This window comes from Phyllopteryx taeniolatus, chromosome 16 (genome assembly GCF_024500385.1).
Source record: "Phyllopteryx taeniolatus isolate TA_2022b chromosome 16, UOR_Ptae_1.2, whole genome shotgun sequence".
NCBI classification, from domain to species: domain Eukaryota; kingdom Metazoa; phylum Chordata; class Actinopteri; order Syngnathiformes; family Syngnathidae; genus Phyllopteryx; species Phyllopteryx taeniolatus.
Window position 1 is genome coordinate 12609071 of NC_084517.1, and position 25589 is coordinate 12634659.

Sequence of the window (25589 nt, forward strand, 5' to 3'; positions counted from 1 at the left end):
AAATAGTGAGAGACAGATGGCACCACAAAGAGATTTAGAGGAAAAGTGAACAGTAAACAACAGCTTATGATACACTGAGTGCTTATGTGAATGTATAAATAATGCCGTGACACATACTGTATATGAGTGAAGATGTAACACACACACACACACACACACACACACGCACACGCGCACACAGACAAGATGGACGTGTATTAGATGAATTGTTTCATTCATTGAGTGCTACTGGAGACAATCATTTCATTGGTGAAACTTTATGGCACTGAATTGTCTCATGATCTGTTTTTGGTGTTTAGTTCTGTTTCATGTTATGTCTTGTTTTCTTGGGACCCATGTTCTTGTTTTGCTCGTTGGGTTTTCGTTTCCACCTGTTCTCCTCAGACCTGTCCTTTGTGTTTACCAACCAGCTCCCTCCAGCCACTCGTGTCTTGTCCAGGTGTGCCTCGTTGTCTCGTCAGTTTGCTTGTATTTAGTGTCCTGGTTTCGTTCAGTCTCTCTGTTCTTGACTTGACTAATTGAGCTAGTATCTTCATCCTCAAGCATAAAAAAAATTGACGTAAACACAATTACAATTCAGATTTTGACTGAAATCAGTGGTTCTCAATATTTTTTATACAAAAATACTTAGCTTTCCAAGTACCACCATCATGGCCAACACTAAAATACAGCAGCTGATCTGATCTTTTGAAAAAGCATCCCTCTCTGGCCTCATGACCTCTAATTTTCATCCATTTTCCATACTGCTTATCCTCACTAGGGTCGCGGCCATGCTGCAGCCTATCCCAGCTGAATTTAGGCGAGAGGTGGGGTACACCCTGAACTGGTCGCCAGCCAATCGCCAGATTCTTCAATTAACCTACCATGCATGGTTTGCCCCCAACTTACAATGAAAATGGTACAGTAGAGTGAACCCTTTCGTCACCACCACCATCTTCTAACTCGCATTACCTGTGACTTACATAACTTTGTGCAAAGGAACGAAAAGGGCAATATTTCTACGAAGAAGCTGATCCATCCACAATCAAAAACAACTATCTGTCCGTTTGCAACATCTTAGGTCATCATCCAGCCTGATAACTGACAAACAACTGAGCATATGTTGCTTGTGGGTTCAGAAGGTGGCATTCTATTACTATGCTGGGCCCTCCTCCCCCTCCTAAATGAAAGCAGTTAACATCTGTTAGAACATCCACTGGCTTTGAGCCACAATGTGTGTTCAGCATATTGAGAGGGCTGCATCCTTCTTAAGATTTATCACGCTCATTTGTGCAAAGAGAGGCAGGAGCAGTTGTATGTGGCCAGAATGTAAATGCAAAAGATGAACAAAAAGGTGAACGGACAATTGAGAGATGTGAGAGAAAAATGACACTCAAAGGTGGAACTGTTAACAAAAGTGTGTGTTGGGGGGAAGTGTGTAGCATCTGAGTGTAGGCCAAAATCTGATTGATGGTATACAAAGTAAAAAAAGGATTTAGGACTTTCCCATTTTGTTATGCTGGGGCAGTGGGAACAGTTTGGACTTTTTAGTTATTATCCTAAAAATTGCACCATTGTTTGCGCGTATGTATGCGGGCTCCTTTCTGGTTCGTGGACAATTATGTAAGAATTAGTCAGACTGACAATCATTTACATTCCGGGACATAGTGAAGATGGAGTCAATCATTGCTGTCACCAGCTATGACTTATTTGAGGTCAAGACCAATGTTCAAGGTGGAAGGTAGAGGCAATTACAAAATGCAATCCATACTAACAATGTTGGAATTACTTACTTATATTACTCCCGAGTAGTGCAACTCCCCCAGCACACTGCCAAGAGTGTTGCATGTGTAGCATGCCCATACGTTGTAGTGAGTATACACACATACTGTAGCTGTTGTCTTGAAGGAATTCCCAAAGGTTGGATCTGCCATTAAGTTGTTTGAAACTAACTGAGTAATAACATTTTCAACTGAAATGCTTCATTCATCCTGATCTGATCCTGTTCATCCTGTCTGGATTAAATGTTTCCCCCCATTTTTTTTTAGCAGTGTACTTGACTCATCCTTGCTATGCGACTGCTTTGCTTTATCATAATTACAGATTGTCAAAAAGCTCGAATTTACTTACACAACTAGTTAACTTTATAATCACTATGTAGAAAAAAAAGACACTTTTAACATTGAGGATGTTAACAAGACACAATGCACCACTTTCTGTGGTATTCTGCATTTTCCTAGTCACCATATGCTGTCCTTATTCCTTTGTCTTTCATGGCGCCTTTCTATGAGCTTATTTGTCTTCTGCAGTTTCTCAAGCCAGCTGTCTCCGTCAGGTTTATTTCTTCCCATCTATCTTTTAACAGCCGAGTCGCATAGACAAGGCTAGATTTATTGGCTATAGCGGGAACAGGTAGTTTCTAAAGCTTGTTTTTGGAGGCAAAATTGAATAATAAGTAGAAGTGGCTTGCGCTACCTTTAAAATGAATCAATAATGGCATAATTCTTTTGCACTTCACATGACATGTTTGGGTATAGACAAGTGGGAGCTGATGTGTGAGTGAAGAATGAGGGAGTGAAAATGGGACGCAAGGTGATGGATTACAAAAGAGATGTGTGTCGAGACAGAGGAGTGGATGGATAAGATAAGTTGAATTTTGACCATCATGGCTGACTTGTAAAAATAAGGAATCTCGCTTATCCTGTACTTTTCTATCGTCACCATGTTTTTTTCACTCTTATTTCATGGCAGCCCATTAGGGAAAAGCGATTGTTCCCATTCTATCTCGAGACCGAGGCATCAGAATCTCTTTCCCGTTCTCATTCTTCAATTTGTCTCCTTCTTGCTTTGCTTCTTTCTTCCTTCTGCCACTGCGATACTTGACATTGAGATATTGACTTAATTAGAATGCAAAGAAAGACTGTTAGTGCACATTTATAGTTTCCTCTTGGTAAAAAGGTTGTAATGCAGTCCAAAATAGTCTTTTGGACTTGACCCTTATAAAAAATAAAAAAAATAAAAAAGCCTGTGTCATTTGGAAGAAATGGCACACCAGGCTTCTTCTGCTGTAAATAGTTCTCAGTGGTCTTGAGTTGCACCGAAATTGACAAATACTGCGTATTTCCTCAGCTGCTCATGCCAACATATTTGGAATTGGCAGCAAATGTGCTGTAGCTGCCACTATCAACCCCAAAAACTAACTAGGGAGAGGAAAATGGGACAAAGTGGCTGAGAGAGTGCAGAAACGATCAAAAAACAACAATGGTGGTATGAGAACAATGGATGAAGATCAAGCACAGGAAGGGGGATGAAAGATGAGAGCAAAGTAAAGATGTGAATTTCCCCTATTCTCTTTTCTTTCTACTCTGTTATGGCACAACAATTTGAGCTGGCGTGTATATTTATTTTCGGATTAGAACGAAAAGCAAAGGTACAAATACGCAGATCACAAGAAGGAATGCTGAAAAAAGGGAAAGGAGAAAGACGAATTGTTTAATTTAGTTTTGTCAGTCGAAATGAGAAAGCAGAAGAAAACATTTTTTGAGGTTTGGCCAAGGAAAGACAAAAGCAATCAGATCAAAGCAAATGTGTAATTACAAGTGGACCAGAGCCAATCAGGAGTAGAGCTAAGATTACAGGAATGCGATTTTAAACTCAAAATAGATCCAAAATAATCATGAATAAGAAACTTCACATTTATCAAAACGTGCTTATGTTTCTGTTTCTGAGAGGCTGTTCACGTAGGGTATGTGTGCCATCATCCAGTTTTCTTTCTGCAGATCTTGGCTCAAAATCCGTCCTGATTTGCTGAAATAAGCCAGTCATGTCCAGGTTTTCAGCAGAACCCATTTTTAGAGTCGGAACTCACAACGCAAGGCTGGGTAACAACAATGCATGGGGTGTATACTGGTCCAGGAAATCATTATAGTGTGGAGAGACATATTAGATGTTATTTTTTGCAACCGTTTAAGCTTGAAAACAGCCTTCAGAGGAAGGTTATTGTGATTTTCTTTTCTTCCATCCAATGCAAACAAAATGTTTTTAACCTTAACTTTTCTACATGACTACACGAGATAGAATATCAGACAATGTTTTTTTATTTTTTTTATTTTAATATTCCCTGCCTTTACAATGGTAGAATATATTAAAGACTCCATTCGCCACTTGTCAGGTTTCTATGAAATGTAGTGTTTGGTTTAGAATTAGATGGGTGGATCCATAGATAGACTCGAAGCTATATGGCACATAGACGATCATAATGCTTGCCACTGTGAATGCTCCAACAAGCAGCTCCATGTAAGCCGTTGATTTTCTGTCAGCGCGACTTGTAGCAAGTGTCAATCTCCTCTGGAACGAGACCATTATCAGGATCGCTGGAGTGCAAATGGAACCCACGTTGGACGCCATGTTCCTAAAGTTGACGCCCCACACATATAGTACATACAAGTCGACCCAAGACTCACACCGACATAACCACACAATCTAACAACTCAAGTTGGAAGGTGCTGACAAAGCGGTGTCAACTCACAAACCTCTCAGTCTTAAATATCAGTGTTTATGGAAGTTGAAAAACAAAAGCAATATAATAAATATAATATGTGAATAGCTGGTAGATTTCTCAAGGAATATAAATACCTTTACTTATATTGAGATAGAAAGATCACATATAAATTCAGATTTAATTTCAGTATTCATACACATGCTACTTTGCATTTGTATTTAACATAAAGTAAGGAAACTGATTAATGGACAGTGAACGCGATAATGTTGGATGTCATGGCTGCAGTCCATAAAAGCAACACAACACACTTACGTTGTCTCATTTATTTTTTATATTGCACATGAGTAATTTGACCACCTGGATGATATAAATACTGTACTATCCTTTCTATATGACGATGTGACCATCTGTCATGCACATGTGTAGCCAGAGATTAGAAACATGCAATGCTTTCCACTGAAGCCTTAAAGGAAGACGATGAACGCTGAATGAAGAAAATGGGAGCGGGACTTTAAGTGACTGACATAATGAGGAAGAGAAGCATAAACACAGCTGACAGGAATCAGATGAGACAAAGAGGCAACATTTTTTAAAAAAGGTGTTTTGATTTGCAGGTGCGGCGAGGAGCCTCTGCAGCAACAGTTGAGCTCAGAGGAGGAGGTTCTGCAGCAAACTCGCCCGCCCTTAGGGATAGTTTGCACGGCCACTTCTACTTGACACTCACTTTAAGTGGATGGAACAAACCTAAACCACCGATCACGATTAGCGATTTATCAAAGACAAATGTGTATGTGTTAGAAATTGAAATAGAATTGAATAGATGTATAACTTTTAAAGGAACCTCCACTGTGTTTACAAAATACCCAAAATGTTGTCAATGTACCTATTAGGCTGTCAGGGGTTTGGTTCACTTGACTAGTTGTAAGCATTAGGGTGTCTTCATATTTTACACAGTTGGTTGAGTTAAAATGAACACTGCAAAGACTCGGCTCATCATCTGATCAAATGCCAACCAACTTTAGTGTGTTTTGTGTCAATCCAGCTGAAATAGGAAAACAGACCAAAGACCACTAGTCAAAATGAAAATGAAAAGCAAGGTTGCCTCCCTACAGTATTTTACAAACCCCAATTCCAATCAAGTTGGAATGTTGTCCATCCATCCATCCATTTTCTGAGCCGCTTCTCTTCGCCAGGGTCGCGGGCGTGCTGGAGCCTATCCCAGCTGTCATCGGGCAGGAGACGGGGTACACCCTGAACCGGTTGCCAGCCAATCGCAGGGCACATACAAACAAACAACCATTCACACTCACAGTCACACCTACGGGCAATTTAGAGTCTCCAATTAATGCATGTTTTTTGGATGTGGGAGGAAACCGGAGTGCCCGGAGAAAACCCACGCAGGCACGGGGAGAACATGCAAACTCCACACAGGCGGGGCCGGGTATTGAACCCGGGTCCTCAGAATTGTGAGGCTGACGCTCTAACCAGTCGTTCACCGTGCCGCCGTTGGAATGTTGTGTAAAACAGAAATAAAAAACAATACAATGATTTGCAAATCCTTTTCAACCTATATTCAATTGATTACACTATGTTCAAACTGATGAACGTTACTGTATTGCAAATATTCTCTCATTTTGAATTTGATGACTGAAACACATTCCAAGAAAGCTGGGACGGGGGCAACTAAAGAATGGGTAAGTTGAGGAATGCTAAAAAAAACACCTGTTTGGAAGATTCCACGGGCGAACAGGTTAATTGGAATCATGTGAGTGTCATGCTTGGGTATAAAAGGAGCATCCCCGAAGGACTCGGTTGTTCACGAGCAAGGATGCGGCAAGGGTCACCACTTTGTGAACAACTGCGTGAGCAAATAGGCCAGCAGTTTAAGAACGTTTCTCAATGTATAAAGGCAAGAAATTTAGGGATTTCATCATCTCCTGTCGGCGGCACGGTGCACGACTGGTTAGAGCGTCTGCCTCACAGTTCTGAGGAGTGGGGTTCAATCCCGGCCCCGCCTGTGTGGAGTTTGCATGTTCTCCCCGTACCTACGTGGGTTTTCTCCGGGCACTCCAGTTACCTCCCACATCCCAAAAACATGCGTGGTAGGTTAATTGAAGACTCTAAATTGCCCGTAGGTGTGAATGTGAGTGCGAATGGTTGTTTGTTTGTATGTGCCCTGTGATTGGCTGGCAACCAGTTCAGGGTGTACCCCGCCTCCTGCCCGATGATAGCTGGGATAGGCTCCAGTGCTCCCGCGACCCTTATAAGGATAAGCAGCTCAAATAATGGATGGATCATCTCCTGTCAATAATATTATCAAAATATTTAGAGAATCTGGAGGAATCTCTGCACGTAAGCGGCAAGACCGAAAACCAACACTGAAAGCCCGTGACCTTCGATCCCTCAGGCGGAACTGCATTAAAAAACGGCAACATTGTGTAAAGGATATTCCCATGTGGGCTCAGGGACACTTCGGAAAACATTGTCAGTTAACGCAGTTCGTCGCAAGTGTGCCATTTCCATTTGATGAGGGAGACGTTACAAAATATTTTTATGTTCTGCATTACACAGTCAAACATTTTTTGAAGAAAATGCAATGGGAATATTGAACTGATTTCAGTTATTCTAATGAGTACCCTTTGATCAATTTGGAGATATTTGTAAAAACAATGAATACCGTTTTAATCCCAAAATAATTACGAGCTAATTCAACGAAAACGGTGTCTTAATTTCTATGACTATGACTTAGTTTCCTGACAATAGTTTGTCCCTCGTGTGGATGTGTTTTGAAGATACTGAGGTAGTATGAGGGATAAAAAACATCACAGGATGGAAATAATCATTGTTATCATCCGCTCCCAAATCCCTGCAGGAGGATGAAGAAATTATTATCAGATCATTATTATTAAGAGTGTGGAAATGTTTTTTGTTTTTTTTTGCACCATCAAACAATGTTTTCGAACTGAGACTTGTGCATACTGGGAAATTTATTTTACAAGAGTTGCTTTTCTGAAATAACAGCAACTTGGTTTTGATCTGTTAAGTGATCTTAATCTTAATCTTTATTTTTCATTTCTTTTCTGATTGTTTCACTGTCTTCTTTGACATTTGTGATCCAAAATCGTTGTTGTACATTAAAGGCTGATCAGAATCCGATCTAATCACCCATGTTACTTAGAAAAACAAAGACGTTTTAAGCAGTACTGCTCACCACAAGCGCTGAGACTCGAGCTGCGGCTGTAACTGTTTGAGAAAAGCCGAGCTGCTGTAAACACCTGTCAATGGCGATGATGAAAAGTGCCACTGCGGCTGAACAATAAAGGAAATAGAAAGCAGTGAGGATGAAATACAATATAGTAAAGCAATAGAATGGCCCATGGAAATGGCTGTTTAGATCCCCTGTGACTCATTCAATCGGTTGTGCCCTTGAACGCAAAGCTCTTCTTGGGAATAACTTATGATGAGTTGAGCAGCGCTATTAAAAGGAAAGGGAGGGACATTGCACTACTGGATGTGTTTGTGTGTGTGTGACACTGTAAATACCAATGGATTCAACAGCAAAGTTGATCTCCAAACAAACAAAAAAAGACCAAAAGGTGTGGCTGTTTAATAAAAGTGATATACAAATTCGTACAATTCCTACATGAACATAACTGCTTTCTTTTTAGCAGGGAGGGGCAACCGGCAGACCTCGGGCTACCACGCTCGGAGTGGCCCCTCGATTAATTTTTGAACATAAAAAATGCTTCCTCCTCCATACATGATCAATTTTAAGTTGTTGTCTCACCGTTCACCCCCAGATGGCAGACATTGCTTAATAGCGCTTCCACTGGTTGTTTCCCGTTAGAGAAGAAAAACCTTGAGACCCTTTCAGTCATGAGTGATTTTATAGTGCTGTTGTATCGCGTAAGAAAGTGGCCAGTCTAACAACACAGAGTAGAAGAGACAATAGTCGCATCATTAACTAATAGAAAAAGCATACAAGCATATCCTGGTGAGACACCAAATAATACTATCCTATGCTTAAATTTCGCTGGAACTCACAAGGATGTTACTGTATTGCGCACAAGTCACAGTCGGGGTTTTATGTTAACAACGTGGACAAGCAGCTGTGACCACAGTTAAGAAGAGAAGACTAGATACGTCAGCGCGCTATAACGGCCCGGCCGACAGACATGCCTGTGACGTTCCCATAAATTGCAAAGTCGTAATGTTCTCATTGTCACAAGGTTTACTTTTTTGTCAATGTCACAGCATGTTCTATCGTTACAAAACATTTGGAGACTTTGAACGACATGCCGCAACATAGTATAATACAAAATCTTTGAGTGAGTTGATTTTGGTGGGGGGAAAAAATACACAAAATTAGTTCTTGCACTTCATGTCGGTTTGCTGTTCAAGAGGTTTTGTGCCATATTTGAATGGTAATTTTTATGCATGAGATGCCTTTGCAGTGGAAAAAAAGAATCACAGTGTGTGGTTATTTTGTTGTTTGCTTCAAAACCTTTGTTGTTGAAGAGTGGATCTTTTATACATGCATTTAAGCATGACATATAAAGATGCTGTGATGTACATTAGTTCAGGAGAAAAACAGACATATGCATATATTTTGTCCATATTTATAAGGGAATATTTGTCATACATCTGTTTAGGAAGTGTGTGGTCATATGAGGCCCCCCGGTAGCGCTGATGAAAATCTGTGGCCCCTCCCATCATTTAAGTCGTCCATCCCTGCTCTATAGAAAGCTGACCCATATTCATCTGGTAATGATTTATGTTAAAACGCTCCTGTGATTTCAGTGTGTCAGTTCTTTCTTAAGAACAGACACGGAACAAATACGTCTGCCAAATCACATGATATCGCTCATAGTGAAGATGGTGTTGATGCGAGATAACACTCAATATGTTATTGTTTGTTAAACTTAAAAAAAGATCCCTAACAGCAGACATGCTTACAACTTTATACCTCATATTCATCTTTAGTCTCGTGGAACTTGAAGCTCAAAATATTTTTACTTTACTTAATTACCTTGTTGTCATAATTCTATGACATTGTTTGCATATCACTACTATTTATTTATTTTGTAAAAATTCTACCTGCTTGCTTTAACATTTAGTTGTGATACATATTCTTGGACTTTGTCTACTCTTTACATTCAGCGATGTTGAAGTTTAAACTATAAACCCTTAATTTGCACAGAAAAATATGTTTTATAATTTTTATACTGCTTGTCCATTTGGGTTCCAGGTGAGCTGGAGCACAAGTATTCAGTCAAATAATTTTTTTTTTTCACAGATAAAATGCTGTACTTCCAAGTATTTCAAAAAGTGTTTCAAGCGTTGGTAGTTGTTAACTAGTTAGAAAAATATTTGGTGAATTACTTCCCTTAAATGATTAATGTATCAAAGGATACCATTTATTTTGAATCTTACTCTGCAGCAGTATCAGACTCGGCAACTGACAGACGACGAGGAAAACAAAAACACAAACAGCCTCTTGGGAGATGAGGAGCAGTGCATTGGAGGGGACACACAGGGAGCAAAGCACACCTATAATGAGAGGTCTGCGCGTGTATGCGTGCGTGTGTGTGTTTTGTGCTGTCCATCATTGCACTACTGACTGTGGTGATTGCCTGACCCAAGCTTTCAGCGCATTACCACCTTAACAGCTTTGTGGCGAGATTTATTTTGTCTAGTGCATGTACGTGATACAATCAAACACACACACACAGAGTAGCAGATCCTTTCTTGATCGCAGCTGGGTGGAAGGGCTTCACGATAAAGGGTTGAGAAGTAATTTGAAAATGTGATTGGCGTGCAAAGATGAGCTCATCTATTTTGAATAAAGACATATTTCTGTCTAAACAAGGCAGCATCTGATGTCAAGCCCATCATGCTGTAAAAGGTCGTGAGTGGGAACTTGGACCTTTTTTGTAGTGTTTGCAAGATTTTTCTGGGAACTCCACCTTCCTCCCACTATCCAAGAAGAAATACTCTAAGACGCCTTTTGTAAAAACAAACCGAATTTTTTTTCACAATTTAAAACAATTCCCGGGTGTCTTAATAGCACATGTGACATGCTTCCAAAAAAGGCCCCAAGGATCAAGAATTACATCACTCTTAACATCTACTTTGAAGGGAGCAGTACTGTCTCATGCAAATTCACCCCTCCCCCTATATTGCAGCGCCAATGCTGAATATGGCTTTCTTTATCATGATGCCTACAGGAATTGAGCTAGGGGTGGCTACTTGTGGATCCTCAAAGCTAAAAAAGCAAATGGAAACTGCAAAGCACACAGAAGACCCCTCCAAGAGAGAATTGGTTGCCTTTGTATTTGTGGGGACAGCGCTTTATTATCAAGCCACTGAATTACACTTTAATTTAATAGTATAGTGGATCCGTACATGTGGCGCATGCAGTGGTCACATCGCCAAACACAAATACACCCCATCCCCAAGTCGACAACTTCGCCGAGCATTCAAGTATCTGCCGCTTATCAGAAGCTGATGCCGATATTGTTTGCTAGCGTGAAGATGTGCATCTAATGCCTGGATCGGACTACAAGACAAATTTGATCTTTCACGATTGCACTATGTCAGACTATTGCCATAAAATATTGTATTCCGAAACCACCGCATGCCGTCTTTTACGATCACTGGGATTTATCTTGTCAAATCAAACACTGTCGAGGAGGCGTGACCAGAAAACGTGTCACCTTTCACCACAACCGGATACAACCGTTACCATGGTGACAACAATGGATCGGTGCGGCAATGTTGGGGAAAAAAGAACAAAAACAGAGAGAGAAAAAAGCATGCAGTGTCACTGGTTGCTCGGGAGATGAAGTTTTGTGTTGTCCATTCAAGGATCGCTTGAGTTATGCTCACATACCTTTTAATACAATATGGCTTGCAAGCAAGTATAGCAAGCGAGTGCTACCACTAATGTTTGTACATAAACATGCTCACTTTCTTTTGAATCATGCTCCAAAACTTCAGTAAACATTGGTTTGTGTGTGTGAATAAATGTTGACAATGGTGTTGACACAACCAACAATTTGGCCCTACAATAACCCCACGATGCCAAAAAGAAAAGTTGACGATTTGGAAATCTCCCGTGCAGTGTGATATATATGGCGGTCTGGGATAGAACCATACACATAAACATGAGTGAGTTTCACATCGCTGGGAAATCCTCAGGAGCTTATAACACCATTGAATTTTGATTACGTTGTGCACATCGCAACACAACAATGTTCATGGTATCCTTTGTGTTGCTGTCAGAGGGGGGGAACTTTTTTATGGTTCAGACTCAGCTGTTTACTTGAGACTACAAATACTGTCACATTGGGCAAAACTGTAAAAGGGTCAACTGTATTATTCGCGTCAGATACGATGTTACGGCGTTGTGTGCAAAGAGCCCATTGGTAACAGTAAACTGCTTTGTACAATGCTGCATAGATAGCATATGTGCTGCTGATGAGGACTATTGTGATACCTAAGGAGGTGGGGTTTATTACAAGTGACTGAAATTCAGAATAATCATTCAAGTAATTGCATCATTTAAGAAGATCACATTTCAGAGGATCGCATCTGCCAAGAGCTGACAGTTTTCATCATGTCATGGGGGTCACAAAGCCGAATTAATGAATGCTGGTGTCCAGTATTCCTCTCTCTCCGTTAAACCCCACACCATCGTCTTACTCATCTGCCGAGCAGGCTGAGAGATCTGGTCATGACGGCATTTTAAAGGAGCCCCAGTGGTGCAATTCTTAACACCCAATGGGCTGGCTGGTCACACCCAACACACTGACACACACTCTGTCTGTCTCTCCCTTGTCCTCACTGTTCTGTGTACTAGAATTAACCATTGGCTCCTCTCCAGTCACATCCAGTCAATATTCCAGCCATCCAAAAACCACCCGCTCTATTCGGATCGTTCACTGGAGGCCAAACATTGGCAGAGTCACAGTTGTGTCACAGCAATCAATCCAGCATCAATGTGAAATAGCTATACCACCAGTATGCAAGCAAAAGACAACACGACTCCACATGCACGTTTTGTCAAATTCCCACCAGAGAAAAAGAACTAAAAGGATAATAATGCAAATGGGAAACAATGACGTATATAGACAGTGTAAGATGGAGGAAGGAGCTTTGACTTTTATATTGCATCTTCAGAAGAAAGTCATATCTGACTTTCATAAATCTGAAATGAATTTTATAATTTTTTTTTAACCAAATCAAGTTTTTATTTCTAAACATAACGAGAGCCAGAAAAAAATACTTCCATGACATATAGTGTAGCAACTACTTGTTCAGTGGTATTTGTGGTTTAACAATTGGATGCTTTAATTCTTGGACAGTAATAATGAATCAAGTCATTAATAAGGTATAAAAGTATGTATGAAACTTTGTGGAACATTGCGATAAATTGAAACCTGTACTCCACCATACGTGGCAAAAATGACTGAGAACAGCAAATTCGACTTCTGTTGACCCAAAGCACTTTGGCTTGGTTATTCTCCATAAACGTGTGTCGTCTGAAGCTAATGTCTTTCTAAAAGTCAGTTACTAAACATTTCAAAATCAGAAAATTTATTTGATTATGATGTACTGATAATGGAACAGAGCATCTTCTTTTTTAAGGTCTTACCTGGAATTGGTCATGTCCGTTTGTCCACCCCGACTCTTCTCCAGCCCCAACTTTGTGAAAATTCCGATGAGCACCATGATGGCCACCACACCACAGATAATATACACGATCATGTGGGTTCGATCGCGGTCGGGTTCCTGCTGGAGCTCTGTAACGGGTGCCGCCGGTCGCCCGGTGTTTGCCCAGACGGGTGTGTCATAGTTTGAACAAGAAGTCTGATCCAAACTGTGGATTTTGAATTGGCAGCAGAAGCGGTAGAAACAAGAGCCACAACAAAAGCTATAGATCCCCGCGTTACAATTGAAGGGTGGGTCCCACTGGCCCATGACATCGTAGTAGCCCCAGCAACGATTAGCACCGCCTGGTGCCGTTTTATCCTCTGTGTCTGCAGTCGGTGTTGCCAGGGCAGCCTCTGGAAGCACTGAGGGTTCAGTTGTGAGATTATTTGGAAAAGCCTGGGCTGAAACCTGGCCCAAAGGCCGTGGGTTTAGTCCCCCCAGAGAGGTCAAACCTAGAAGAATGGCCACTGAGAAACTGACCAACATTGGTTGCATGTAGCTAGACATCTTGGATCCTTGGTGTTGATGCCTCAGTGCTGATGTGTAATTGATTGACCCAACATTGAAGAACCTAGGTTTGGAAAAACAACAAATAAAGTGTTATATATCGTTCTCACACAAAACTTCCATTTATTACCAATCAAGGAGTCTGTGTGATCATACAACAAGATACAGTCACCGTGGTAAATCTTGAAAATTATGTATTTCAGATGGCCTGTAATAATTTAAGCAGTGCCCGCCTTTTAAATGTAATAAATCGCCGACGATCAGGGTCATTTAAACGTGGCAGCCAAAATCCCTATCACGAGTAAAATTTTATGAATTGTGCAGCCCTAAATAAAACCTCTCGGTTTTGGAATTTAACAATAGTGTTTGAGAAAAACATGCTTATAAAGTGTGCAAAATTTTGATAGTTTGAATCGCGGTCATGCATGACATCACGTGAGACCTTGGCATACCGCACAAAACCTCAATTTCCAAAGCGTTAAACAAGTAACTCTTGGTGTGTGTTTTTGTGATTTCTTTAGCTTTTTTGCATCACTTATTATAACAGAAGGACCAGACTCAACAAGGGGTGCTAAGAGAAGAAGAACACTGGTTCAAAATTTGCATAAACATGAAATTCGTAAGACTCCAATCTGACCATATGCTATTACTTAAAGTTAGTTATTTTTCTTTTACTGCTTTTACGTCTTACTATTAAAAAAGGTCTTTACAGGTTATAACAATTAAAAATGTTTAAGTGAAATGCATGAGGCACATCTGTGACAAGAATCAAGTTAATCTGATTATACGTTAAATATTAAAGAGTTGTCATGTTGAACAATGTTTAAATGTTAAATACAACATTGCCTGTAATATTAATAAATGTTTGATGATGTTGTTAGTTTGACCCTAGGATGAAATATTGCTTTTTCCATTATTTCCTATGAGAAAATGATAATGGTACAGTAGGTGTACCTGTATCCCAGAATATATTGTCTTCAACCCCAAAGGGTCTACTGTGGCAAGCTCATTTACATGCATGTGTGTAGAAGCGTGTTTGTGGGTGAGTGGTCCAAAATAGTCAAAATGTCACCTTTCACAGAGCCATATGGCATCCAGGAGTTGGAAACAAATCCAAATCCGCTGGCTTGCAGTGGGTCCAGTTTAGGAGCGCTTGTTGCCCACAAATAAACGTGCTTGTAGCATTTCCTGCAATCAGTTTCCCACTTTGCTCAATGAAAGAACAATCTGTATGAAAGTATCTGTTGTCAAAAGAAGAGAGAGGGATTCTTCTAAGACTCACAGTCCCAAGCTCCCATCTTGGTGGCTTTCTCAATCCTGAGACATGCTCGTATTCCTGAGTGGGTAACACATCTGATGCGCAGCGCCAAATTACTTCTGACGTCCCAAGGAAAACTCACCGGAGTGTGTTGTTTCCCACAGGAGTTGTCTGCCTCTTCCACTCCACTCGCTTAACTTGCATCTTTCATCCTCCCGCTAACAATGTCACTGCACAATGGACTCGCTTTATTTTTAGTGGTGGGCATCTTTTTGCAGGTATTCTATTTTCAATTGTCTCCCTATTCTCAGTCAATGAGCCAACAGGTGAACACCGCTTTAAAAGAAGACTCTGGCACTCATCCAGCTGTAATCCTCAGATGAGGACTGTCCAGAATCCTTTTGCACCTGTGGTATCTTTTCCTATCACGCATGCACAAACAATTTCAATTCCCCTGCTACTCTTTCTTTGTCAGCCACTTCCAGTCACCACACAGGGAGTCCAGTGACTTTTTTCAACCAGTCCGCTGTTGCTTGACCCCTCTCCCATCCACCCTCCCCTGTGACCCCTCCTATCCCTGGATCCCAGGATTTGTAACAGAGCCTGGACACCAGCTGCGTATTGTCTATTTAGCCTTGTCCTACTTGAGGAGGGAAGGATGCGGGAAAGACAGGAGGGATGGTGTTGTGATGTTGATTTCTCAACGTCTTAGTGATGCCGCACAACGGAAGATGTTAAAAAAGGCGCTGGAAATACTTCAGAGGAATCTCACAGCATGGATCATTGTTGGCTTTTGGTTAAGTTCTCTCTTAAAAGGGGTAAACAACTTCCTACCCTTTTGAAATGTCCAACTCTTGTCCTCTCCCGCAAAAATACCTGACCTCTTTCCAAGCCAGACGGTTGGACTTTTGTCGAAGCTAACTAAATACCAGCATGAGATCAAGATAAAGCTGGTCTCTCAGCAATTTTTCTAGGATAAATCTCCCCGGCTTGTTGTGGAGTACGGAGGCAAAGTGGAGATGCGACAGCAGTAACTGTTTTCAAAGGAAGCCCTCTCGGACTGCAGCAGATGCTCTTTAGTTGTTATTGGGGCTGGTTCAGGTGCAAGTTTGCCAAATTTTCCATTCACATTATGAGGACCTGAGCAAAAATTGACCCCAAAGCATCTCAAACCAATAATATGCAACAGTTTTTGGGAAATTGTTGTATATTATCTATCACGAATCACACAAAAGATTGTTGTCAATTCTCTCCTTGTCCAGCTTCAGCTTCTTTGAAAACAGGCATAATTTGATATATATGTATAGGAATTTTATATATATATCATATGTATGTGTTTTCACTGTGAGATGCTCCAAACAGAAGTGGGAAGAGACAGGAAAGCCCGGAAGCAACAAACTGCTTTCTCTTTTTATGTCATTCCATCCTTTCTCTTTGCAGATCTTCGTCCATGTGTGTTCCTTTATTTCCGCATTCTTCCCGTCTCATCGCTGCGTCTTTATCCCGTCACTTGGTAATGCTTCCACTGCCGTTCTCTTCTGTTCTCTGACAGAACTGGATGGCAATATCTCAAACACGCCTCCCTCTTCTGCTCACTCCTCCCTCTTGCACTCCTCTCTCTCTCACTCTCTCTCGCTCTCTCTCTTCCTCTCTCTCTCTCTCTCTCTCTCACACACACACACAGACTTTTGTTGGTAAATGAGCGCACGGTCTTTCTTGCTGACTCTCCTCCTTTGCCCCCTACTATGTATCACTACCACGCTTGTCTCAACAATGTCCCACATATTGCTTTGCTTTTTTGCCATCAGAATTCCTTGTTTCATTTTCCTCTCATTCCTTCCTTCCTGTCCTTATATTTTTCTTTTCCAACCATCTCCATCTGCTGTTTTCCTTGGCTCCTTCTCCTCCCTAGTCATTGCGTAACCAACTATGAAGGCTTTGTTATCCTTTATATCCAATTGTTCCACTTTTCCAAAATTACTAGACAGTCCAACCAAGGAAAACAGTGGCGCTGACTAAGGAGCAGTTGGTAATGTGCAGGCGGACATGCGTGTGTGATTCATGGGTTGTGTGTGTGTGTGTGTGTGTGTGCGTGTGTGCGTGAGTGCTTAATTACTGCGCTATAACACATCTGCACACCCTTGCCTCAATATGGGCATGTGTGGTGCACGTGTACTGCTGCAGTCTATCGGGAATGATTTAGTGAGCGAGATCACAGGGATGGATGGCAGAGGAGAGGGAGAAGAGAAATTGGGGAAGAGTGAGATAAACATAGTGTACTGGGAAAAAACTGCCGGAATAGAGGCAGGGTGAGGAGGATGGTGGTGTACCTGCCAAAGAGAGAGAGAGAGAGAGAAGGGGGGGAAGAGGTAAAGAAGTGAAGAATTATCACCAGGGAGGGGGGATTAGAAACATGGGAATAGATAGTGACAGAGGGAGAGGGGAAGGATGTGGGGAGGGCGTGAGGGCAGATAGTAGAAAAAAAGAGTACGGCTTCCTCAAGGGAAAGTGACATATTTTGCCAATAGAGAAAGGGAGACAAAGAGAAAGAGTCAGCGTACAATGTATTTCCTTGGACACTCACTCAGGATGTAAGATAGGAAAGGATAGAAAAGCAGATGACTTTTAAATAATATAGAGTGCACAGAATTTTCTCAAAAGGAGGATGTTGCTACGACCTTGACTTTGAGGAAATATACCCGTAATAATAAAATACAATTTTAAAAAAAATCAAAAAATCATGGTGAATCTCCCATGAATGCTTAAGAGATTCTTGTGCAAGCTCTTCCGTGATCCTCGTCAACTTGTTATAACTATGAAACCATCTCTGAGAACATTTAACAGCAATAAACAGTTTGAGTCCATGTCAATTGCGCCTCTCCCTCAGAACAAAAATCTCTGTTAGTTACCAATAAAATTCCTTCTTTTCTACTTTGAGCTTCAAAAGTCTCTCCATTTAAATAAAAAATACTGCCAGTGAAGAAAGTCTTCCTTGAGCAGTCCTATTCCACATTATTGTTTTGAGGGTTTGTAAAAGTGAGAATGATCTTTTTTTTTTTTTAAATACAAACATTGGTGGCACAGTGCGTGCAAGCTGGAGTAACTTTGTTGACTCCGGTACAGTTTACCTGAAATCCTTCATAGCCAAAATGCTTAAGACGCTTGGCTAGCCATAGACATCTGTAGACAGCATGTTTATGAGGCGAGCTAGCTTTGTGTATGCCTGGTTTAAAAAAAGAATGGCACCAATGTAAACCTGTGTGCTCTCATACGCTCTCTTCAGTCACACTGAAGGAGGCTGCCTGCCACAATGTGGAGGCAAGAATATTGTCTGCCTCACCTCACACTTTTTGTGAAGTTTTTCTGAAGTTTAATCTGATCAGCAAAACCAAATCTGTAAAAACAAATATTAAATGCATTAGCCTGACTACTCAAAATCAGACTGCATATTAGGAGTGTCATTATGTAGGAGTTGTGAAGAGAGAGCACAGGCAGTTGCCAATACCCTCGATGTAGTAGTACAATAATCTTACCACTAGATGATGCCATTACTCTGCTCTATTTCTGCTTTTAGTGAGGGATTGCGCAATCCGAGGTGAGGCTGGCAATGACGTGTATACCATTCTTACGTTCTGTTCATAGTTTTATGACCATCATTATATTTTTTGACTTTTACATTCCTGGTACTCTTCCATGGTGGCATCAGATAGTTAATACTAGATGCTGCAGTCAGATAGAGCATCACAGGATATACTCAAGTCTTTGAAGACAATCCAACCTTCACATTTATGTGTGAATTTATGTTGACTTTGGAGTTTTTACAGTGTTTATCTTTTTGTCCCTCTCACATGAATACAATTTGTTTGTGCTGCTCTACTTTTATCATCCAAGTAATCCCAGTTTGTTAGTGCTCATTTGGTGTGCTTATATTCCAGCTGCAGTGTCTTCAAATAAGCACACAGGCACATTACAAATGTGTAGCTTCACACAAATGCAAATGGGCACACTCATGACACCACACTATGTGATACGCCACAAATCAGCTAATCCGTTTCCGCCATGCAGCCAATTTGAGCCTGACATTAAAGTGCCCTCTGTTGAATTTGAGGCATGTCATTCTTTAAGTATAAAAATTGCTGATAGAGGATTGGCCCACGATCAAATACTCCATCATTTCTACAGGACGATGCGTGTGAGTTCTATAACAGGAAATGTCGAGGGTGAAAGGTGCTGAAGGGGAGCATAATGGGGAAGAAGGAGGGATGAGGTGGGTGGAGAGGCAGAGGGATGGAAAGAGAGTCCTAGGGGACGGATGAAGACTAGCGAGTACAGACTGACTGGAATATGTCTGCGTGGCTGTGGTGCAAAATACATTCCAAATCCCTCTTCCTCTCTGTCCTCTACTTCCCATTCACTCACCCCTGCAAGGTAATTTACTGCTCAAATTGATTTCCACATATACGCACACCAAGCACTTCATTACGTATACCGCACAAGCCAATGAGAGCGATACAAGAGCTGTATCGAAATTTCTGCTGTTACAAATATATATTTTTATATTTCTTATTTAACCTTTATTTAACCATGGTCTCATTGCAATCCGAGATCTCTTTTGCAAGAGAGACCTGGCTCATATACCAGCATGAAATTTCAGACATTAACAACATTAAAGGAACATAAAAACATAATACGCACTTTTGATTAGCAAAGTCAGAGACTTATTGTTTAACAATGACAGCTTGGGAACTTACCTGTGCCTTTTTCATTCTGCAAAATGTGCAGTCACACTGGAGTCCAATAACTCACCTAGAAGGATATAAATGGGGAGATAATGTGCCTTAAGGGAGGAAAACGGCCTCTGTTTGTGCAGTACACCTAATTCTGACATGCAATGTGTAGAAAACTGTTCAAAACCAGAGTCTTAGAAAGGTGCACATATGAAAATACAAGATGGCGCCTACCAGTGTGGTCGCCTCGGTAACGCGCTCTCTAGTATTGTCTTTGTTTTTGTGTTTTTCGTCCGTCTTTGGAGACCTTACACGACTCACTTACACAAGGGGAGACCTGCTAACCATCAAGGAGTCTACTCCAGACTTTCTGTCACCAACTTTCGAATATCCGCTCAGTTTTTTCCCCGAGTTACTCACCGGAGCGGCGTCCGCGGTTTTCGGCGCATGGAGACGGAAGCGGCGCCACAGAGGGAAGCGAGCTGGCATTCAGGTGAAATTCCGCAAGAGAGGACACAGATTGGCGTTCCCGTCGATCCACCTCGCGAACGTACGCTCCCTACCCAACAAAATGGACGAGCTTCATCTTCTGTTAAAGACAAAGACTTCGGACGTTCCGCGGCCATGTGCTTCACGGAGACCTGGCTCTGCGACGCTGTACCCGATGCCGGCATTATGCTTCCCGGTTTCCACATTCATCGAGCGGACCGCGACATGGAATCATCGGGGAAAACAAAGGGCGGCGGGATATGCCTCTATATCAACGAAAAATGGTGTACGGACGTCACGGTGATCAGCACACACTGCAGCCCGCATTTGGAGTCGCTATTCTTAAATTGTAAACCATTCTACTCGCCACGTGAGTTCGCATCATTCATTCTCGCTGGCGTCTATATTCCGCCTCAAGCTAACACGAACGCCGCATTGCTAACGCTCGCCGATCAAGTCAACGAAATTGAAAAAAAACACCCCGACTCACCCCTCATTATTCTCGGGGACTTTAACAAAGCTAAACTCAACCACGAACTCCCTAAATACAAGCAGCACATCGACTGTCCTACCAGGGAAAATAATACTTTAGACCACTGCTACACTACGGTAAAAAACGCATACTGTGCTATACCTCGTGCAGCCTTGGGCTCGTCTGATCACTGCTTAATTCACTTAATACCGACGTACAGGCAAGAACTTAAATGTGCGAAGCCTACAGTGAAAACAGTCAAAAAGTGGACAAATGAAGCCAAGATGGAACTTCAAAGCTGTTTAGACTGCACAGACTGGAGTGTCTTTGAAAATTCTGCTGGCAGCCTGGATGAATATACGGACACTGTCACATCCTATATCAGTTTCTGTGAAGAGGTCTGTGTACCAACAAAATCATTTCGCACATTCAACAACAATAAGCCGTGGTTCACTGCTAAACTTAAGCAGCTTCGCCAAGCTAAGGAGGACGCATATCAGAGCGGGGACAGGGCCCTGTATAATCGAGCTAGAAACCAGCTGACCAAAGAAATTAACATTGCAAAGAGGATCTATACAGCAAAGTTGGAAAAACAGTTTAGCGCAAACGACTCTAAATCAGTCTGGCATGCATTCCAGTCGCTGACTAATTACAAGCGACGATCCCCCCAAGCTGAGAACAATAGCACACTAGCCAACGACTTGAATACCTTCTACTGCAGATTTGAAAAGGACAGTTTCACACCACACACCAACCCGGCCGCACCCGCGACCACAATCACACCTCTGACCTCTGCGTTAACCATCCATGAACAGGATGTGAGACGCATCTTCAAACAACAAAAGATTAACAAAGCGGCAGGCCCGGACCACGTGTCCCCATCCTGCCTCAAAGTCTGCGCGGACCAGCTTGCGCCAGTCTTCACTCAGATCTTCAACAGATCACTGGAAATGTGCGAAGTTCCATCCTGTTTCAAACGCTCCACCATCATCCCAGTCCCCAAGAAACCTGCAATCTCGGGTCTGAATGACTACAGGCCTGTCGCTTTGACATCTGTGGTCATGAAGTCCTTTGAACGTCTTGTGCTGGACCACCTCAAGAGTGTCACAGGTCCCCTGCTGGACCCCCTGCAGTTTGCCTACCAAGCGAACAGATCTGCGGATGATGCAGTCAACATGGGACTGCACTTCATCCTAGAACACCTCGACAGTGCAGGGACCTACGCGAGGATCCTGTTCGTGGACTTCAGCTCAGCGTTCAACACCCTCATCCCTGAACTCCTTTCATCCAAGCTTCTCCAGCTCAGCGTCTCACCTGCCATCTGTCAGTGGATTTACAGCTTTCTGACGGGCAGGACACAGCAGGTCAGGCTGGGGGAGGCCACCTCATCCACACGCAGCATCAGCACTGGGGCGCCCCAAGGTTGTGTCCTCTCTCCGCTGCTCTTCTCTCTCTACACGAACGACTGCACCTCAGCGAACCCGACTGTCAAACTCCTGAAGTTTGCAGATGACACCACTGTCATCGGCCTCATCAAGGACGGTGACGAGTCTGCATATCGACAGGAAGCGGAGCGGCTGGAGCTGTGGTGCGGCCGACACAACCTGGAGCTGAACACGCTCAAGACTGTAGAGATGATCGTGGACTTCAGGAGGCATCCTTCGCCACAGCTGCCCCTCACGTTGTCCAGCTGCCTTGTGTCAACCGTCGAGACCTTCAAGTTCCTGGGAATTACAATCTCCCAGGACCTGAAGTGGGCGACCAACATCAACTCCGTCCTCAAAAAGGCCCAGCAGAGGATGTACTTCCTGCGGCTTCTGAGAAAGCACGGCCTGCCACCGGAGCTGCTGAGACAGTTCTACACAGCGGTCATCGAATCAGTCCTGTGTTCTTCCATCACAGTCTGGTTTGGTGCTGCTACAAAAAAGGACAAACTCCGACTGCAACAGACAATCAAAACTGCTGAAAGGATTGTCGGTACCCCCCCTACCCACCCTTGAGGACTTGCACGCTGCCAGAACTAAGACAAGGGCATGCAAAATCCTCTCGGACCCTCCCCACCCTGGTCACCGGCTCTTCCAGCTCCTTCCCTCAGGTAGGCGCTACCGATCATTGCAAACTAGAACTAGTAGACATTCCAACAGCTTCTTCCCTCTTGCAATCAACTTCTTAAACAGCTAACTTACAATTCCATTACAACAAGCTGGCAATTTTTTTTTTGACTTGAGTTCGTTGTCACATTTCTGTGGGGCCAATTATGTATTACTCGTGCACTCACTGTAGTTGTCTCGCCGTGCTGCACTATTTGCATATAGTGGCCACTCATGCCAGAGTAGCATCTGCTCCATTTGCACACTGATTGAGGAGTATCTGTAACATTTGCACAACCATTGTCCCAGATTATCGCACTACTCGTCACACTCCTTGAAGTCTCAGTGCCCTTTGCACAATGGTCATTGCACCGGACTATTGCGATATTAGCCATTCGAACTGCTCTAAGTGCTAGAGGACTCTGCATCTTTTTGCACAATTGTTGTTTGTTGTTGTTTTTTGTCAATGTCTTTATGTCTCCAAAGTGTTCTGTAAATTGACTGTCTGTTGTACTACAGCGGCTCCAACTACCGGAGACAAATTCCTTGTGTGTTTTGGACATACTTGGCAAATAAAGATGATTCTGATTCTGATTCTGAAATCAGATCTGAAAATGGAAATTTAAAAAAATGAAAAATCTGTGTTAATGGAGGACATACATGTTCAGTGTAGAATTTTGCTTATAATGTTTCTGCAGGAAAATGTATATTTACTCGACCGCTATCACAATAATTTCATTATGCCACTTTACGCTTTTACAGTATTCCTTTGAAGGGTCACCAGAATAGACTTTCGGATGGAAATAAGGAGACTAATTTATTAAGATCCCAAAAAGCGGGAGATAAATTGTTTGTTCACTCAGCACACAGTACAAACAAAAATGAATATGAGAATTGAAGAGGGATTAAATGATATTTGAATTGAATCTGTGACTGACAGGGGCTCTTGAAAATAATATTTACAATTTGCCCACATTGAGGTGGTGGGTCCCAAATGGATTTGTTTTCCCTCTGGGCCTGGCAACACATATGCACATATACAAAGAAAAAAAGCGTTTAGGTATTTACTACCTCATCGTCGCGTAAACATTCACAAAGTTGCCTCTCGGCCTTTTTTGAGACTTAAGTGGTATTGGGATCGATAATGTAGGTAATGTATAGTTAACACCGTATATTGATTGCATTGACTGACCTCCACTGCTCAAAGTTATAATTTTGAGGCTGCAGTATTGCGCGTGTACTCCAGGAACTCTCAACGTCACCATAGGTGCCTCCAGGTGCACATCAGTCACACCACATCAGTAACTCAAATAGCTGCCTCGAAGCCAACCTTTCTCATCATCCCTGCATCTTCTTCAAAGCCCTTCACCTCTTTATACCTTGGCTTCATTCTTTGCCCAGTCCCCCTATTTCTCAACTCATTTCCCCATCCGCTCATATAAATGTCTGCTAAATTTCAGTGTATGTCACACCACACCACGACACGCCTGTCACTCCTACTCTGTTTTCACTCGAGGGAGCGGAGGCTTTTCCTTGCTCCATGTCACTCCCTTTCGCTCGCTTAGTTGCTCATCATTCCTGTACTCTCTGACTGTCACTCACAGTAGATTAGTTCAGGGGGGAGACGAGCATGGGGAGGAGAGGATGGAGTCATGGAACTCAAATAAGGCCACAGGAGGACATTTGGTACAAGGGAAAAGTCTCATCATGGGGATGCGATGGAGCCGATGCACACCAAAAGGGCAAAATGCAGTCGAGAAAGTAACGGGATTAAGTTGAAGTGGGATAAAGGTTGGATGACATCTGCAGGTTTGATTGTCTGAGATTGTCTTTTTTTTTTTTTATTTTTTTTTTTTTTTTTTTATACTCTTTTAGAATACTCTTGACTTTGTCCTTGTCCACACAAACGTGAAGTCTAATTGGGGGACAGTGAAAAATACAAAATGTTTCAGTCCTGCCAGGCACTTTTACAAAAGTGATAGATTTTAACTTTAAATAGATAGATACAATAGACAGTTGTAATTGCAATATTACACTTCCACAATCTTGCTCAACGCCTCCAAGCTCTTTTTTTCCCTTTTTGTTTCATAAAATTAGAATCTTCTCTATAAATTTTGGTGTAATTCAAATAACTAATTGAAAACTAATTGAACAAACACACTACTACTACTACTACTATGCACTTAAAAATATAACAACAGATGTTTACACATTACATTTAAATTATTATATTTTTGCACAAAAAACATGTTTTGACACAATCTAATTGCCCACTGTGGCACTGCGTGTACTCTGAAGTTCTCCGCTTTCCTTCCTCTTCCTCACAAGAAAAGTACAGAGCGACTGTCCTGTTTCCACCCTGCCGCCGCAAAAAAATAAGATAAAAGACAGAGCATGTTGTGAAAGAAGAACCCTTCGTTGACCTCTCTGCAGAGTGAGTGAAATTTTTTTTTACTAGGTGTATATCAAACTAATGGAGTAGTGTTATATTTGCTGTATTTTCCATATAGGGCATGACCTTTTCTGACCATGACATCCAAATGTTCTGGAGTTAATTTAAAACTAAACCTAGTGTTGCATGCTATGCACAAAGACACAGGAATATTGGGATGTTTGTTGGAACTTAATAGTGTTGTTTTTCTAAATTATCTCTCCTACACCTACATGATTAGTGGAATTTTTTTTTCTAAAGCTATTGTTTTCATTAGGGTTGACACTTATCCCAGCTGACTTTGGGCGAGAGGTGGGGTAATCCCTGAACTGGTCTCCAGGCAGTCACAGGGAACATATATTTAAACTCACATTCACACCTATAGACAATTTAGAGTCTTCAATTATCTAACATGCATGA

At 42.0% G+C, this 25589-nt stretch overlaps 1 protein-coding gene across 1 annotated transcript in view; it reads right to left on the reverse strand.

Annotated features, from left to right (window-relative positions):
• Nucleotides 1-16490, reverse strand: part of LOC133466343 (protein shisa-8) — a 75446-nt gene extending 58956 nt beyond the window's left edge. Inside the window, exons 1-2 of the mRNA XM_061749931.1 lie at nt 14775-16490; nt 13137-13766 (exon numbers count right to left, since the gene is read on the reverse strand). Of these exons, the coding sequence (XP_061605915.1) occupies nt 13137-13702 (566 nt within the window). The 5' untranslated portion in view covers nt 13703-13766; nt 14775-16490. The remainder of the gene's footprint in view (nt 1-13136; nt 13767-14774) is intronic.
• Between the last annotated feature and the right edge of the window lie 9099 nt (nt 16491-25589).